The sequence below is a fragment of the Anopheles stephensi genome, chromosome 3 (assembly GCF_013141755.1).
Source record: "Anopheles stephensi strain Indian chromosome 3, UCI_ANSTEP_V1.0, whole genome shotgun sequence".
Lineage (NCBI taxonomy): Eukaryota > Metazoa > Arthropoda > Insecta > Diptera > Culicidae > Anopheles > Anopheles stephensi.
In genome coordinates this window covers 29,826,837-29,844,618 of record NC_050203.1, presented here as the reverse complement: position 1 = coordinate 29,844,618, position 17,782 = coordinate 29,826,837, and the positions used below count along the sequence as shown (strand labels likewise).

Genomic DNA, 17,782 nt, shown 5'->3' with positions numbered 1-17,782 from the left:
AACTCGTTTACTAATGTTTCTTTGAGGTATAATGCTGCGGCTCTGGGCGTTCTTCTGTATAACACTTTATTTACAGTTTTTTGTACTCAGGTATACACTAAACTATTCATTTACATTTTTTTTTATTAGAAACTCTTGCAAAACATGCGAAGAGTTGTCCGCAGACTATTCATCCTTTCTAATCGAGAGATGGTTGTAGTACGGACGGTGATGTAACGCGTATTAAGCAAAAACTTAGGAAAATTATAACAAAAAAAAACTATTTCATATTTTAAACAAGTCATGCACAACACATTACGAAAATTACATGCAAACAGCTTCATCGGTAGGTATCTACTTCACCCCTTCGCCTTTCCAGCTTAACAGTAAAATATTTATAAATGAATTTCGATTTTTCTTGCTTTGAAAAATTACATTTGTTTTTCGACAGTAACATTAACATGAGTATTAAACAATTACGTATACAGAGCACAGTATCATTTGCACTTTGAACAAATTTCCTTTTTTCCGAGGACTTACAGTTTGTAGATGTTGTTGAAGGAAAGCAAAGAAAAAAATATTTCAAATTTTACAGCCTCTTGGGAACCAGCCAGCTTTAATGATAGGAAAAGTAAACACACCCACACACTCACTCAAACGACTCTCGTATTAAATATAAATTGATCCGTAGCACACAAACGTCCGAAGAAATAAAACAGCAACGACATCGTTCAAACTGCTCAACCTCGACAGTGTGACCCCCGCTCTCCCTTACGCTAACCGAAACTTCCTGAAATTGATCGAATGCTGCATAATCGAAAGCATAAACCCTTCGGCAGACACTATTTCGATGGTCGGACACTTTTCCCTGTACTTCGGCCACGACGCACTGTCGGCAGGATCGGAGATGACAAACAGTTTGCTCGCGTCCTTCGGCGGTTGACTGCAGTGCTTGGATATTTTCGCTCCGGCGCACGAAAGTATTACTGGGACGGTAAACCAAACGTGTTAGTTAACGTTTCCGAGCTGTAGGTGGCGATGCGCATACTTACAGCACAGTTCCGACGGTGGTGGCTGCGTGCTGGCGGTCACAAACACAGTATAATCCTGAAACAGCTTATGCCGCTTTGCCTTCAACAACGTTTCACGCAGATTAAATTCATAGCGCTTCTCCTTCACGGGATCGGACAGGATGTGGTCCCACGGATCGATGTGCCCTGTGCCGTTCGACCGTTGTAACGCATCGAGATAGGACTGTCCGACGATCGGAATTCCTTTCGCCACACTGCACAGGAATTTGTACGTGCGAATAATGTGATCCGTCACCAGGATGGTCGCCAGCTCGGGCATGTCCACTATTTTGCCACCTGAGAAGCGTGTAAATGAGAAACATTATCAAGCGTGGTTTCGAATGTGATACCATAGCTAACAAGTTATTTCGGGAATGCCCTGTCATGGCGAATGAACCCAGAATGCAGTATGCCACCATTAAGGATACTATTAAAGATGATAATGATGATGATGATAATCCTTTTGCCTACAGAAAAAATTGTTCCAGAATCCAACAAAGAGTAAGAGTTCATCTACCCAATAGAATGCATATTCCACCTAAATTATATGTGTCCAGTCGTACTTGGTGAATAGCGCAGGACTAGTTCCTTCACTTTGGTTATTGTTGTTTGTAGAGTTTTGAGAGACTTTGGGTCTCTTGAACCTCTTTCATCTCTTTCTTTGGTTATTGGTTTGTCAAGTATACAGGACAATCTGCTTCTTCTACACAACCTAGAAAGGTCTCGGCCTACTATTTCTGGCTTTCTGAGACTTGACTTTACCCTTAGCAAAGTAGTCAGCTCTGCGTACGGCGGGGAGGCGGTCTGAATAGGATTTGAACCCCGGTCCTTCCGCCGTGTGAAGACAGGCGTCGCTGTCGCCTCAGCCACCGGACCGCCCCAGCATAATCTAGCTTACCTAGTGGACCAGGACCGAGTTTCAACTCCTATCTGGGCCGTTCCCCTTAAAGTGAGAACTGACTATCAATAAGTCTAGTAAGCCAGAAATTGGCAGGCATGGAAAAGAAGCAGGAAAGCTTCTTCAGGCCTAACCGTCCTTCCTGAGGTGATAAACGCGTCCCGAGTAATGTTAACGAATCAAAGCGCTACGCAAAGCAAGCATAATGTACTTAGATGATAGGCTAGCTATAGGCGCACGTGTCATGCAAATCTCTACCACTCAACAACATACCCGCACGGGCTATACACTGTCGGTACGGTTCTGGGTTCATTTTTGTGAATATAAGACGCGGTCGGACGGATCGGGCCGCGGATACCGAGGATGCATCACTCTCTTCCGTCGTGTTGCCTCCGGTTACGCTATCGTTCGTCAGGTCCTCTGACGATTTGCCCCGTTCCTCAAATAAATCGGACGAAGGTCCCACTACCTTGCTGGTACGACGGCTCGATGATGCTGCCCTTCGCGTTCGCTCCTTTACATTCGCTTCTGATTTGTGTCGTTTCGGTTCCAATGCAGCCGTTGTTTGATGCCTGCCAACCCTATCCTCCGCGGTGGACTCATCATCCTCCTTTCGCTTTCGACTTGCACGCGTCGATACGGGTGCAACGGCCGATGGTTTCTTTGCTGAGTCCGGTAGATAGTCCACCGATTCATCGAGCATTCGTTTCTTGTACGTATCCCGCCGGTTGCGGGTCGAAGCGCGCGTAGGCACATCGGTCGAAGGTTTGGCCCGTTCGGTTGAGCATCTTGCTTCCGATCTTCGGTTCGTTTCGTTCGCACTGTGATGCGATCGTTTGGTACGCTCCTCCTGTTGCTCCTCCTTGGCCGTCGTCGTTCGGCTCGATTTCTTTTTCGGTTCCGACGTCCTCTCAGCATCCTTCGACGCTCTACGCCTGGTAGCTAGTTTCGAAGGTTCCGCCGCTTTGGGTTGCTCAACTTCCTCCGACGCTTTACGTTGAGCCGTTCGCGTGGAGGCGGCCCGTTTGCTGCGCTTATCTTCATCTCTCGGTTTTACCCGGTCCTGTGCTTCCTTTTTCCCATCGTCTGCTTCCTTTGCCGTGGGATGTTTCTCACGTGCAAGATCTCGCTCTAGCTGCTTTTTCATCTTGCCAACCTCCCGCACATTTGCCAACTCTTTTTCCAACGCAACGCTTACGTTCGTTTTCTTAAACGCCAACCGGCCGCTAGCACTGTTCTCATCGTCGCTACCACTACCACTGCTGCTGCTATCGTTAAAGTGATACTTTGGCTTAGCCTGCGACGTGTTCGGTTGCACCGTGCCCGATCTGCGCATTTGATCCGACACGGACCGGATGACGTCGGCTTTCGGCAGAAATAGCATCGGATGTTCCGGTGTGAGAAATTCGGTCATCTCAACACTCCGTCGTTTCTCATTTTTCCGCGCTTTGGGAGTGGCTAGTGTGTCCGCCTTTGTGAGCGGCATTTTAAACGGCTTCCCGCGCCCATCTGGCTTAGGTTTGTGGGGGAAAAGTGTTTCGATCGGGAGCGTTTCAGCCATACCCAGCTCATCGTCATCCGTGTCGTGTGATTTTTCACGTTCAGCCTGCTTGCTCGTGTGGTTTTCCTTGTTGGATGACGTTGGAGAGATTTCTACGCCCGGCTCCACCGTCCCTTGCTGCGCTTGCACCAGTGACAAACGGGTCGTACTGTTTATCTGTGGATTAAATTGCGTTACTTCATGGTCAGCCACTGCACCAACTTCCAGCAATCGCAGCCTGTCAAGATCGTACACATTTTCATCTTCATCACTCACCAACGATTGCCTGTTGTTGCCTGACACATCCGAATCGATCGATGACCCCACTAGACATGCTTTCAAATCGACCAGCTTCAGGATGGGCGTTTTCTTTTCGAACCTTTCCTCTAAAGGTTGCGTGTCTAAATTGTACGGATCAAACGCAGCTGCTGTGGCCGCACGATACAGGACGGGCGTATCCATTTGCTCTTTGGGAGGACTCAGTGGTTGCGTCAGTAAATCGTCGTCGTCTATCGATGGGGCGGACAGCGACTGCTTGCCTCTATCTGCCTGGTCGTCCGCCGGTTGAACCAACAATTCTGGAGGTGTGAACGGTTGCGTTGGAAGGTTTGCATAATCAATCTCCGGCGTACGATTGCCTTTGCCTAGCGCTGTTGCCGTGGATGTTTGCCTTTTAAATGGTGATTTTCGTGTCAACCGGGCACAGGGCGATTCAGAGCCTCCGTTCGTTCCACCATCGGCTTCAGGTTGGTATAAGAATTCCGGAGGAGAAAATGGTTGCGTTGGCATGTTGGCGTAATCAACTTCCGGCGTACGATTACCTTTGCTTTGTACGGCTGGTAGTGCAGGCATTAAAAATGGTGACTTGGTTGTAGGCTTGCTTGCACCCGCAGGCTTTTCTACGCCCATTGGCTGTGTCTGCAGTTCATATGGATCTTCTTCCACTGGACGTTGCTGGGCCGATAGAACAGATTCCGATATTTTGTCCACCCTTTGCAGGGGTTGCGTTAACAGGCCATATGGATCTTCCTCGGCAAAAGCCTGCGTTTCCAGTTCGTACACATTTGCCGTACGCGTTTCGTCGTCCTTCGTTAGCGCGTTCGGCTTAATGCAACCTTCTTGATTTAGCGAAATTTCATGCTCATCGTCTACATTTTCCTGATCATCGAAGCGCAATTCGGGTGTCACTGAGGCACGATTCGCTTCCTCCATCGCTGTTAATCGATTAGCGGCAGGTACGGGATCAACTTTGCTACCACCAGTTTCTTCAACAGGTAATGCCTTCTTTACGACTGTTTCAACTGGAAGATCATCATCAAAGTGCAGCTCGGGTGTGATGGATCGATCATCAGCTTTATCAGCTTCTTCAACCCTCCCTTCTAAGCCGCCTTTCGCTCGTGGTAACTGCTCATTCGCCGTGCTTTGCTCATGTTCCTTTTTACTCTCATTCCACTCGATACGGCTCATTTCCAGCGTTGTATTGCGATGCTCCTGGAACGATATCGAATCCACGGAACGGTCGGGCAGTATGGAACCCCGGGGAGCAGCAACAACCCCGCCATTACACGATACATCCAAACTTTTCAGCAAGTTTTGTGACTCCTCGACGTACTTGTTGTTGAACATCGCATCATTGCTGTTGTCATCGTTGTCGGCCGTCATTTGAAAGTATTCATCTTCCGTCGCCGTCTGCTGTGCGGGCGTTTCCTGCACCTCGCAACCAATCCGTCCGTACACTTCCGACGGGCAGGCCAGCTCATCTTCCGGTTGCTGTGTTTCCGGTATGAAAAAGAAATCTTCATCATCGTCGTTTAACGCGTCGGCCGATGGATCGCAGTTACTGAGAATGGGTGTTGGCTTGGGCTTAGAACACGCTGCAACACTATCGTTAAACTGTTGCGTTTCCGGCACGAGAAAACTGTTTCTGACCACCGGCAATGATGAGGTAGGAGGAGGTTGCTGATGTACGGTGGCTGTTATTTCAATCAACGAAGATCTTCTTGCCGACGTGGTCAATAAGCCAACAGTGGTTTGTGCCATCTTTCTACTGCCTTGAAGGGTCGGTGGCGCTGTTTCCTGCAAACAAAACCAGGGCATCAATAAATCGTCCCTCGGTAGGGCCAGCCATCGAAATCATCGAAGGTACGTACCTCCAGACTGCAGTCGATAACATCCGTTGAATCTTCATCGTGCAGGAATGATGGCTCATCAACCCTGTTGCTGCTGTCCGTTTCAATTGAGATTGGCACACGGCCGAGATTCAATCGACTCAGTGTCGTGATTTCGTTCCAGATTAGTGGTTCGATGGGGTTTTGATTAACGGACACTCCTTCTATCGAGCAGAGATCCAAAATTTCAAGCTTATTTGTGGCAGTATCAAACCGAAGGCTGGCATGCTTGGGACAAATACTCTGTAACGAAAATAGAAGTAGATAAGCAATTTTTAATAAGCATTAAATAATATTTCTCTCACTAAAATTAGTTTGCATATTTTTCTTCGTAACTTTAAAAGCAAGCTTCTAAATGAATACTAAACTCCACCACACTAAACTCACTGAACCCCAGGCGATGCGGTTCATTACAGTAATGTGGATCAAATTATGTACATCAGAATTTCTGTTTGACATTTTTTTACACAATAAACAAACGATTTCATCTAACACAGTGAAGGAAATCGATATTATTCTTGTACTGGTTGCTCTGGGAAAAATATTCGTTTTAATGTAAAAAGAGCCTTCTATCACTATGGAAGTCCCTCTGCCTTTTGCGAATCCTTTGCCCGCGATTGCAGTACTTTTTATTACCGCAGCTATCGCCCAGAACAGTCCGATTGTGGTGAACATCCAGAATGGGCCAATCGTTGGTGAAAAGCGTGAAGAATATTACGCGTTCGAGGGCATTCCGTATGCGAAACCACCGGTGGGTATGTTACGTTTTGCACCGTCGGAGCTGAACGATGATCGATGGACCGAACCGCGCCATGCGACACAACCGGGATCCAAATGTCTCCAGTGGACTCATTTCAATAAGACCCAAGAAAAGTTGGTAGGCGCAGAGGATTGTCTCTATCTGAACGTGTACACAAGATCAATCGATCCTTCAGCCCGGTTACCTACGATCGCATTCATCCATGGTGGAGGATTCACGTTTGGTACGAGTAGTAAGTATAGACCGGACCACATCCTCCACCAGAGAGTAGTTTTGGTTACCTTTAACTATCGGCTCGGTCCGCTCGGCTTTCTCAGCACCGAGGACGACGTGATTCCGGGCAACTATGGACTGAAAGATCAGGTGACCGCTTTACGGTGGATTCGTGAAAACATTCATACATTCGGAGGTGATCCTAAGACTGTAAGCTTGGTGGGATATTCGGCTGGTTCTGCTAGCGTACATCTTCATTATCTATCTCCCCTGTCGAGAGGACTGTTCAGTTCAGGCATTGGACATAGCGGAACCGCTCTAAATCCTTGGACTATGGCAGAACAATCAACCGAAAAAGCTAAACAAATTGGAGCACTTTTGAGTTGCCCAGCAAGAAAAACACAAGCTCTGCTAGACTGCCTAAGAAAGGTTCCTGCGCAAGACATCGTGCGACAAGTGCCAAACTTTCTCGACTTCCTGTACAACCCGTTCTCGCCGTTCGGGGTAGTTGTGGAGAAAGAGGGCCCTCTCAATCCTTCCCCATTCCTTACCGATACACCGCGTTCCCTAATGAAGAGTGGAAAAATCGCCAAAGCGCCACTGATCATGTCGGTTACACAGGCCGAAGGTCTTTATCCAGGAGCTGAATTCATAAGCGATCCTTCCTATCTACAACAGATCGATTCCCGTTGGAATGAGCTCCTGCCAAGCATTCTTGACTATAAAGCAGCCGTTCCGGATCCTATGGAGCGTGACCTTCTTTCGCAAACGATTCGGAATCGCTACTTCACACCAGATGAACGATTAACGCTGGCGAATTTCCATAAATTAATAAGGGTACGTTGATGGTAGAAGATGTACGGAACTCTTCTTTTAACAATCGCCTCTCTTTCTTCCACTCCAACAGATTATTTCTAACCGACTCTATTTTGCCGGGTTTACCGAGTCGATCGAGCTCATGCAGCCACACATCAAGCTGTACTCATACGTGGATTATTTCAAAATTAAGTACGGCCTTGGTGAGAAGCTTTCGAGGCGCTCCGAAACCAGGAGCTTCGGTGTATCCCATGGTGAAGATGTCGATCTAATATTCCACAGCATTGCTCGTGAAAATTTGCCTTATAGCAAGGCCGAGAGAGAAGTAACCGAACATTTCGTAGCCATGTACAGTCAGTTTGCGAAAGGAAGAATGCCTCGCTTTGGCTCCAATGTGATACCTCTGCAAGATACTCCGGACAGGATCACGTACTTGAGGATCGGTTATCCTCGTTGCAGGGTGGTACGTGTTGAGAGTTTAAGTGATGAATCTTTTTGGAACAGTCTTGACTTTCATGATGCTCCATACGAATCAGTTTGAGGGATCGCGATCTTTGTTAGAATAGCACGTCAGTGTCGAGTCAGTATATAGAAAAAGTAAAATAAAAACCTAAAAGTCACACCAATAGATAGCTATTTACACAAACGATTCTTGTTATGCTCAATTACACGAGCATCGCGTATGCGTGATCGATAATTGTTCAAACGAAGCCAAGTCTAAACGAACGCGTGCGTCTTACCCTTCACTGTGGAGAAGCAAATCACCACTAATCAAATCCCTGCGATCTTTGAGAGTTGTTCTTATTCTCACAGTTTTTCTCCCTGGCTCGTTGAGAGTACGCTGGAGGCGCGATAAGGGAACGGCACCCATCCATATCACTCACACTGCATTCACTTGTAATCAAATTTACATTCAAAGCCTACGAAGTGGTACTTGCGCTAAGATACCGTATCAAAAAAACAGTCTCGCAGCAGCTGTTGGTGTGTAAATACGGCTACCAAATAGCCCCAACATCGAAAATGTATCTCGCCATTGGTTTGATAATCGCCTGTCTAACTACGGAAATCGCTGGTACGACGGCTACGCTGGTGAACATCAAAAATGGTCCAATATTGGGTGAGAAGCGTGGAGAATATTACGCATTCGAAGGAATCCCTTATGCGAAGCCTCCGGTGGGTAAGTTCCGCTTCGCATCATCGGAACTGAACGATGATCGCTGGACCGAACCGCGCAACACTACTAGCCGAGGCCCCGTATGTCTGCAGTGGAATCATCTAAATCCGAACAAAGATAAACTGGAGGGTGTGGAGGATTGTCTGTTCCTGAACGTGTACACAAGATCCATCGATCCTTCTGCCCGGTTGCCTACGATCGCATTCATCCATGGTGGTGCATTTATGTTCGGTACGGGTAACTTCTACGAGCCCGACCACATCATGCGCGGACAGATGATTCTGGTTACCTTTAACTATCGGCTCGGACCGCTCGGCTTTCTCAGCACCGAGGACGATGTGATTCCGGGCAACTATGGACTGAAAGATCAGGTAACCGCTTTACGGTGGATTCGTGAAAACATTCAACCATTCGGAGGTGATCCTAAGACTGTAAGCTTGGTGGGATACTCGGCTGGTTCTGCTAGCGTCCATCTCCATTATCTATCTCCCCTGTCGAGAGGACTGTTCAGTTCAGGCATTGGACATAGTGGATCGGCACTCAGCCCTTGGGTAATTGCCGAGCGATCGATAGAAAAGGCAGTAAGAATCGGAGCTGTACTAGGTTGCCCAACAAGAAAAACACAAGCCCTGCTGGACTGTCTACGAAAGCTACCAGCAGAAGACATCGTGCGACAAGTGCCAAACTTTCTCGACTTCCTGTACAACCCGTTCTCGCCGTTCGGGGTAGTTGTGGAGAAGGAGGGCCCTCTCAATCCTTCCCCATTCCTTACCGATACACCGCGATCCCTAATGAAGAGTGGAAAAATCGCCAAAGCGCCACTGATCATGTCGGTTACACAGGCGGAAGGTCTTTACCCAGGAGCTGAATTCATAAGCGATCCAACTTATCTGCAACAGATCGATTCCCGTTGGAATGAGCTCCTGCCAAGCATTCTTGACTATAAAGCAGCCGTTCCGGATCCTATGGAACGTGACCGTCTTTCGGAAACGATTCGGAACCGCTACTTCAAACCAGACGAACGATTAACGCTGGCAAATTTCCATAAATTAATAAGGGTACGTTGATGGTAAAAGACGAACGGAACTCTTGTTTTAACAGTCGCCTCTCTTCCTTCCACTCCAACAGATTATTTCTAACCGACTCTATTTTGCCGGGTTTACCGAGTCGATCAAGCTCATGCAACCACACATCAAGCTGTACTCATACGTGGATTATTTCAAAATTAAGTACGGCCTTGGTGAGAAGCTTTCGAGGCGCTCCGAAACCAGGAGCTTCGGTGTATCCCATGGTGAAGATGTCGATCTCATATTCCACAGCATTGCTCGTGAAAATTTGCCTTATAGCAAGGCAGAGAGAGAAGTAACTGAACATTTCGTAGCCATGTACAGTCAGTTTGCGAAAGGAAAAATGCCTCGCTTTGGCTCCAATGTGATACCTCTGCAAGATACTCCGGACAGGATCACGTACTTGAGGATCGGTTATCCTCGTTGCAGGGTGGTACGTGTTGAGAGTTTAAGTGATGAATCATTTTGGAACAGTCTTGACTTTCATGATGCTCCATACGAAACAGTTTGAGGGATCGCGATCTTTACAAACTGAAGAATGATTAGAGCTGTTGTTGGAATAGCACGTCAGTGTCGAGTCAGTATATAGAAAAAGTAAAATAAAAACCTAAAAGTCACACCAACAGATACCTTTTTACACAAACGATTCTTGTTATGCTCAAATACACGAGCATCGCATATGCGCGATCGATAATTGTTCAAACGAAGTCAAGTCTAAACGAACGCGTGCGTCTTACCCTTCACTGTGGAGAAGCAAATCACCACTAATCAAACCCCTGCGATCTTTGCGAGCTGTTTTTATTCTCACAGTTTTTCTCCCTGGCTCGTTCAGAGTACGCTGAAGGCGCGATAAGAGAACGGCACCCATCCATCTCACTCACACTGCATTCACTTGTAATCAAATTTACATTCAAAGCCTACGAAGTGGTACTTGCGCTAAGATACCGTATCAAAAAAACAGTCTCGCAGCAGCTGTTGGTGTGTAAATACGGCTACCAAATAGCCCCAACTTCGAAAATGTATCTCGCCATTGGTTTGATAATCGCCTGTCTAACGACGGAAATCGCTGCTACGGCGGCTACGCTGGTGAACATAAAAAATGGTCCAATATTGGGTGAGAAGCGTGGAGAATATTACGCATTCGAAGGAATCCCTTATGCGAAGCCTCCGGTGGGTAAGTTCCGCTTCGCATCATCGGAACTGAACGATGATCGCTGGACCGAACCGCGCAACACTACTAGCCGAGGCCCCGTATGTCTGCAGTGGAATCATCTAAATCCGAACAAAGATAAACTGGAGGGTGTTGAGGATTGTCTGTTCCTGAACGTGTACACAAGATCCATCGATCCTTCTGCCCGGTTGCCTACGATCGCATTCATCCATGGTGGTGCATTTATGTTCGGTACGGGTAACTTCTACGAGCCCGACCACATCATGCGCGGACAGATGATTCTGGTTACCTTTAACTATCGGCTCGGACCGCTCGGATTTCTCAGCACCGAGGACGATGTGATTCCGGGCAACTATGGACTGAAAGATCAGGTGACCGCTTTACGGTGGATTCGTGAAAACATTCATACATTTGGAGGTGATCCTAACACAGTTAGCCTGGTGGGATACTCGGCTGGTTCTGCTAGCGTCCATCTCCATTATCTATCTCCCCTGTCGAGAGGACTGTTCAGTTCAGGCATTGGACATAGCGGATCGGCACTCAGCCCTTGGGTAATTGCCGAACGATCGATAGAAAAGGCAGTAAGAATCGGAGCTGTACTAGGTTGCCCAACAAGAAAAACACAAGCCCTGCTGGACTGTCTACGAAAGCTACCAGCGGAAGACATCGTGCGACAAGTGCCAAACTTTCTCGACTTCCTGTACAACCCGTTCTCGCCGTTCGGGGTAGTTGTGGAGAAGGAGGGCCCTCTCAATCCTTCCCCATTCCTTACCGATACACCGCGATCCTTAATGAAAAGTGGAAAAATCGCCAAAGCGCCACTGATCATGTCAGTTACACAGGCCGAAGGTCTTTATCCAGGAGCTGAATTCATAAGCGATCCTACCTATCTGGAACAGATCGATTCCCGTTGGAATGAGCTCCTGCCAAGCATTCTCGATTACAAGACAGCCGTTACTGATCCGAAGAAGCGTGACCGTCTGTCGGAAATGATTCGGAACCACTACTTCAAACCAGACGAACGATTGACGTTGGAAAATTTCAATGTACTCATACAGGTAATGGGTGAAAAGCTATAGCGTATATCAGACTCTACTAACAGTATCTTTTTGACTTTTTAGATCATTTCCAACCGACTATACTTTGCAGGAGTTACCGAATCGGCAAAGCTGATGCACCCGTTCACCAACTTGTATCTGTACTACGATCTGTACAAAGCCGTGTACGGTGTTGGGGAGGCTCTATCCCATCAAGATGAACCAGCATTGCTGGGAGTTGCACACGGTGATGATGTCCTGCTAATATTCCCAAGCGTCCTACGCGACGACGTACCGTACACGGAAGAGGAAATGATGGTGGTCGATAGATTTGTAGCCATGTACGAGTCTTTTGTCAAAGGAGATAAGCCACGGTTTGGTACTTACGAGCTACCGATGCAAGATTCTGACGATAAGGTGGTGTTTTTGAGCCTCAACTACCCACAAAGTGAAATTGTGCGATCGGAAGGAATGAGTGATGAGATGTTTTGGAACACGCTTGATTTTAACGATGGACCATATGCATCAACCGCTGAACAAATGCATACCGAGCTGTAGGTTTAGGGACAAACGGAAGAATATCGCAAAAAGCAGCTCTTAAAACAATCCCAAGAGGAAGGCTTTGCAAAATATTTTTACTAAAGATCTGTATAGATATAATTTAACGCCTGCCATTTTGAACTATTTGCTAACATCAAATAGATAAAATAAAATGGCGGCACTTTATGATTCTAAGCCTTCAGGTAAATTGAACAAAAGGTGTTAAACCGATCGTTTTATATACGGTTAAAGCAATAAAGAAGGGCAGTGGTCTCAGGGGCAAAACTAGGCTATTGTACCATTGTACCATAAGATTCTTCTGGTTTAATGTGACCTGGAAATGCATGTCCCTTGTATACCTGGAACGCCCATAGCCACGGCAACTGCATTTCAATCTGCCCAACAAATATAGCTCCGTATGGCGGATACCGATACCGATGCAGCATCTGCTTTAAACGAATCAGTAAGTAGCTTCGCAGATAAGATTAAAGCGCACATACCTGCCTCGGGAACGAGAGCAGAGCAAAAAGCAACGGCCTAGGTAGCAAAACGTTCAGTTTATGTGAAAGCATCGTACCGTAACGATTACCGCACAGGGCCAGTGTTTGATAAGATTACCCATCCTCCTTCAGAACGTTGTTGGCCCAGTGTGGGCCTTCCTTCATCACAACCTATCGAGGGCAATGGTAAAGCTTCGGCAAACCAACGGGCTACGATTAGCACTGATCGTCAGCTGTGTCTGTGGCACACTAGCAGCTACTGAACCACCGGTAGTGAAGATAGAGAATGGTCCAATTATTGGCGAAGATCGTGGAGACTATGTCGCCTTCGAAGGCATCCCTTACGCGAAACCTCCCATCGGCGAGCGTCGATTTGCTGCGCCGGTGCTCAACGACGAGACGTGGAGTGAGCCACGCAACACATCCAGCCTTGGCCCGTTCTGCATGCAATGGAGCCATTCGATCAAGGGAAAGGATAAGCTGTTCGGCGAGGAAGACTGTCTGTACCTGAACGTCTACACGACCTCACTGCAGGAATCGGCCACTCGGGGTCTGTCAACGCTGCTCTACATCCACGGCGGTGCGTTTATGTTCGGGGGCGGTGGATTCTTTTCCCCCAAGCACGTCCTGCGCAAACCGATGATCATGGTCACGTTTAACTATCGGGTCGGTCCGCTCGGTTTTCTCAGCACCGAGGACGATGTGATACCGGGTAACTTTGGGCTAAAAGATCAGGTAACGGCCCTGCAGTGGGTAAAGCGAAACATCCATCACTTCGGTGGTGATCCGAACCGGGTTACGCTGGTTGGCTTTTCTGCCGGTGGTGCAAGCGTCCATCTCCACTACCTGTCGCCGATGTCGCGTGGACTGTTTCAGAACGGAATTGCCCACAGCGGTACCGCCCTTAATCCGTGGGTGATGGTAGAAGATTCCGCTCGCAAAGCGCTGCAGATAGCGCAGGGTTTGGGTTGTCCGGTAGAGGATCGATCGAGCAGCCAAGCGATACTTTCATGTTTGCGCGATCGCCCGGCAGAAGATATCGTGCGACAGGTGCCCTTTCTGCTGGACTATCTGTACAATCCGTTCTCACCGCTCGGGGTAGTGATCGAGAAGCAGAGCAAGCTCAACCGACGCCCATTCTTAGCCGAACATCCGGCGGTACTCTCACGGAAGGGCAAATTAACGAAAGTTCCACTGATACTGTCGGTAACGCAGGGTGAAGGTTTGTATCCGGGCGGAGAGTTTATAAGTCAACCGGAATACCTGCAAGACATCGATACGCGCTGGTACGATCTACTGCCAAGCATTTTGGACTACAAAACTGCCGTGCCGGACGTGAAAAGGCGAGACGAGCTATCGAAAGCGATCAGCGATCGTTACTTCGGACCCGAGCGCAAACTTTCCTTGGACAACTTTCGGGATTTTGTATCGGTAAGCACAATATTGTAGTACAAGCGGAAGGGACCGACCCTAATATTCTCTCCGCTTTCTTACAGATTCTATCGAACCGCTTGTTCTTTGCCGGTGTCACAAAGACGGCAAAACTTCTGCAACCACACATGCCGGTTTATTTCTACTACTTCAACTTTAAGACGAAGTACGGCATCGGTGAGCTTATGTCCGGAACGAGCGAAAACTATGGTGTAGCACACGGCGAGGACGTTCTGCTCGTACTTCCGTCCGGCATGCGGGACAACGTTCCACTGAGCAAGGCAGAGCGGCGCGTCATTTCCAACTTCGTAACGCTCTACGACACATTCACGCAAGGACTGGAGCCCAAATATGGTGGCTATGTACTTCCGGTGCAAAACATCACCGGAAAGCTGCAGTACATGGAGGTGAAGGAACCGGACTGTGAGATGTGCGGCCTGCCGAAGACGGCGTACGGTGTCGGGGATGAACAGTTCTGGGACACGCTAGACTTTAACGATGAACCACCGCCGCAGCGAAAGGTTGTTCAACGCGACCAGCCTCACACCGAGCTGTGATGGTGGTGGCATATTACATCATGCTCTTTAGAAACCGGACCATGTCCGCCAAACCATGCTCTCGAACCAATGAAATGTAATTAGACGATAACCGGGGACGCTGGGAAGTTGTAGACGCAAATAAGCTAACGAGGGCATTGTCTTATCAAATAAAAACAGCGCCCCGTATGTTGGCCGTTACTGTTTAGATGAGATAATTTTTGACTTTGCAGGCTCTGGAGCGGTGACTGTAGATTCGCTTTTACGAACATTCTTCATTGTGTCTTCGCATCTAACGATCATGTCGTTCCTCCCCTACTACAGGTCGACGTTTGTGCTGCTCTCAATCTTCATCCTTGAAGGATTCTCCACCGCAACGGAAGTGAGTGTGACAATAAAGAATGGTCCTATCGTAGGTACACAGCACGTGGGACATTTCGCGTTCGAAGGCATACCGTACGCAAAGCCTCCGATCGGAAACCGACGTTTCGCTGGCTCCGAACTGAACGATGAGCGTTGGCACGAACCCAAGAACACCACCCGCGTTGGTCCGGTTTGTCTGCAGTGGTCTCACCTAAAACCCGGCACCGATAAACTAGAGGGGGCCGAGGATTGTCTATTTCTGAACGTCTACACACCGACGCTCTCGGTGGACGCTTCACTACCGACGATCGTGCATCTGCACGGTGGTGCGTTCATGTACGGTGGCGGCGGATACTTTAGGCCCGATTTTCTAATCAAACGACACCTAATATTGGTCACCGTAAACTACCGGCTTGGTCCGTTAGGGTTTCTCAGCACGGAAGACGACGTGATCGCGGGCAACTTTGGCTTGAAGGATCAGGTGACGGCGCTGCAGTGGGTACAGCAAAACATTCGATTCTTTGGCGGTGATGCTGGCAAGGTGACACTGTCCGGCTTCTCGGCCGGTTCGGCCAGTGTTCATCTGCACTATCTATCTACCCTTTCGCGGGGACTGTTCCAACGTTCCATCGGTCACAGTGGTTCGGCACTGAATCCTTGGGTGATGGTAGAACGGGCAGCGGAAAAGGCTAAACTAATAGCTGCCGGAGCGGGCTGTTCACCGGACAGCCCTAGCAAAGAACTGTTGCAATGCTTACGTCAACTGCCGGCCGAACAAATTGTGCGCCAATTGCCGAAATTGCAAGACTTTCTGTACAATCCCTACTCGCCGCTGGGTGTTGTGGTTGAAAAGCGTGGCAAACACAACCCAGCACCCTTCCTGGCGGAAGATCCGCGACAGTTGACTCGCGCCGGAAAGATGGCCAAGGTACCGTTGCTGCTTTCCGTCACCGAAGCGGAAGGTTTGTATCCGGCGGCGGAATTTTTCAGCAACGTGAGCTACCTTCGCCACATAAACGACCACTGGAACGAGGTAGTGCCAAGCATCCTGGACTACAAGTATGCCGTCCAGGCCAGCCACCAGAGGGACGCTCTATCGCAAGTGATACGAGCACACTATTTGGGGAGCGAGCAGCTAAGCGAACGAACTTTTCCTCAATTCGTACGGGTAAGTCGCTGGGCCATAGTGCAACTTTTACGAAGCAAAAAAAGATTGAAAAAACTTCATTCCTCTCGCAGCTAGTCTCCAACCGACTGTTCTTTGCTGGCGTTACGGAAGCGGCCAAACTGATGCAACCGCACATCCCAGTCTACTTCTACTTGGACCATTACAAAGCAACGTACGGCCTGTCGGAAGCACTGTCTGGCTCTGGCCAGTACCTGGGTGTACCTCACGGCGAGGACATTTTGCTCATTTTCCCCAGCAGTCTTCGCGACGGTTATCCGTACACGGTGCAGGAGCTGGATATGGTGGCAAAGTTTTGCGATTTGTACGAATCGTTTGCCCTAGGCTATCAACCACGATTCGGCAACCTGGCACTGCCGGTACAGGAAGACCCGGAACGTTTAACATATCTGCAGATCAACTATCCCAACAGTACGATCGTAACGTCCGATTTCTTAAGCGATGAGCCTTTCTGGAACATTTTAAATTTTAATGAAACCTACGTCGTGCCGAGAGATTGAACGAAGCCGGCCCTAACTACGCGACGAAGATCGAACCAATAGGAGCAAATAAAAGAAACTCACCCTGTCCTGCAACAGTATTGTGTTGTACCGTTCGTTTGCCACCGAACCGATCAAACTTAGCCCCGGCCGGATGGGATGCTTCGTCCCTTGGATATTCAAATGCATCTACAAAAACACGGTCGCAAACGGCCAATGGAAGAATGGGAAAGGTCTGTGACTATCGAAGTTGCCGCGGGAATCGATGTTGGCAAAGGCTACTTACGTTGGAAATCGAGTCGAACAGACTTGTACGAAAAACACTTACACCAAACACATCACCATGTACGCGTATTTTCACGACATTGCACCATAAACAACACAGCTGCAGGATTGTTTTGCGTCGTCGGGGCACTTTGTCGTTTGTGGTTCCCGCTGTTTTTGTTCGCAGATGTCAACGCGCGATGCGTGTACAGTGATGCTCAAGCCAGTTGACTATTTGCGGTTGTTTTGATAAAATGAAGAAAAAGAAATGTTAAAATATTGAGCGTAGAAATTACGTTGCGTTTTTCATTGCTTTTGCTATTCTGCGGGGGAGCATAAACATATTTTCGTAGCATTGTCTAAAACCTTAAAAAAGAGTTAAAATTTCTTGCTTTACAAGAAGTTTGCGTAACCAAAAAAAACAAATAGAAGTATTTTTGTTAGCAATATTTTCCACAATAACTTCATAAACAGCTAAAGCACTTTTCTCACAACTTTTTCGGTGCAAAATGCTGAACAAATGCCGTGACCATCGTTCCACACAGGTGCGGAATTCGCGGCCCAACGTCTTGACAGCCGTCAAACGCTGA

General features: G+C 48.1%; 5 protein-coding genes across 9 annotated transcripts; 4 read left to right on the top strand and 1 right to left on the bottom strand.

The window, feature by feature from the left end:
• Positions 1 to 49: 49 nt before the first annotated feature.
• LOC118509409 (mediator of DNA damage checkpoint protein 1-like) lies at positions 50 to 17,761 on the bottom strand. 5 transcript variants are annotated; one of them, XM_036049976.1, is made up of 7 exons: positions 17,685 to 17,761; positions 17,215 to 17,423; positions 17,013 to 17,117; positions 5,638 to 5,898; positions 2,221 to 5,563; positions 1,032 to 1,346; positions 50 to 965 (listed from the first exon to the last, which is right to left on the bottom strand). In XM_036049976.1, exons 3-7 carry the CDS (start codon positions 17,115 to 17,117, stop codon positions 751 to 753), a joined length of 4,239 nt encoding a protein of 1,412 aa, XP_035905869.1. In that variant the 5' UTR covers positions 17,215 to 17,423; positions 17,685 to 17,761; the 3' UTR covers positions 50 to 750. The 5 variants fall into 5 exon arrangements, with proteins under 5 accessions (XP_035905869.1, XP_035905870.1, XP_035905868.1 ...); XM_036049977.1 differs by lacking the exon at positions 17,685 to 17,761 and having other exon boundaries at positions 2,221 to 3,664; positions 3,764 to 5,563; positions 17,215 to 17,459; XM_036049975.1 differs by lacking the exon at positions 17,685 to 17,761 and having other exon boundaries at positions 17,215 to 17,466.
• On the top strand, positions 6,199 to 8,067 carry LOC118509413 (venom carboxylesterase-6-like). The gene is made up of 2 exons (XM_036049985.1): positions 6,199 to 7,465; positions 7,536 to 8,067. The coding sequence occupies exons 1-2, from the start codon at positions 6,233 to 6,235 to the stop codon at positions 7,983 to 7,985; spliced, it is 1,683 nt and encodes a 560-aa protein (XP_035905878.1). The 5' UTR covers positions 6,199 to 6,232; the 3' UTR covers positions 7,986 to 8,067.
• Positions 8,412 to 12,747, top strand: LOC118509412 (venom carboxylesterase-6-like). Its single transcript, XM_036049984.1, has 3 exons — positions 8,412 to 9,676; positions 9,747 to 11,914; positions 11,978 to 12,747. The coding sequence occupies exons 2-3, from the start codon at positions 10,703 to 10,705 to the stop codon at positions 12,449 to 12,451; spliced, it is 1,686 nt and encodes a 561-aa protein (XP_035905877.1). The 5' UTR covers positions 8,412 to 9,676; positions 9,747 to 10,702; the 3' UTR covers positions 12,452 to 12,747.
• Positions 12,963 to 15,108, top strand: LOC118509411 (esterase-5A-like). Its single transcript, XM_036049982.1, has 2 exons — positions 12,963 to 14,364; positions 14,430 to 15,108. Exons 1-2 carry the CDS (start codon positions 13,117 to 13,119, stop codon positions 14,919 to 14,921), a joined length of 1,740 nt encoding a protein of 579 aa, XP_035905875.1. The 5' UTR covers positions 12,963 to 13,116; the 3' UTR covers positions 14,922 to 15,108.
• On the top strand, positions 15,174 to 17,029 carry LOC118509414 (venom carboxylesterase-6-like). Its single transcript, XM_036049986.1, has 2 exons — positions 15,174 to 16,431; positions 16,503 to 17,029. Exons 1-2 carry the CDS (start codon positions 15,202 to 15,204, stop codon positions 16,947 to 16,949), a joined length of 1,677 nt encoding a protein of 558 aa, XP_035905879.1. The 5' UTR covers positions 15,174 to 15,201; the 3' UTR covers positions 16,950 to 17,029.
• Positions 17,762 to 17,782: the final 21 nt, after the last annotated feature.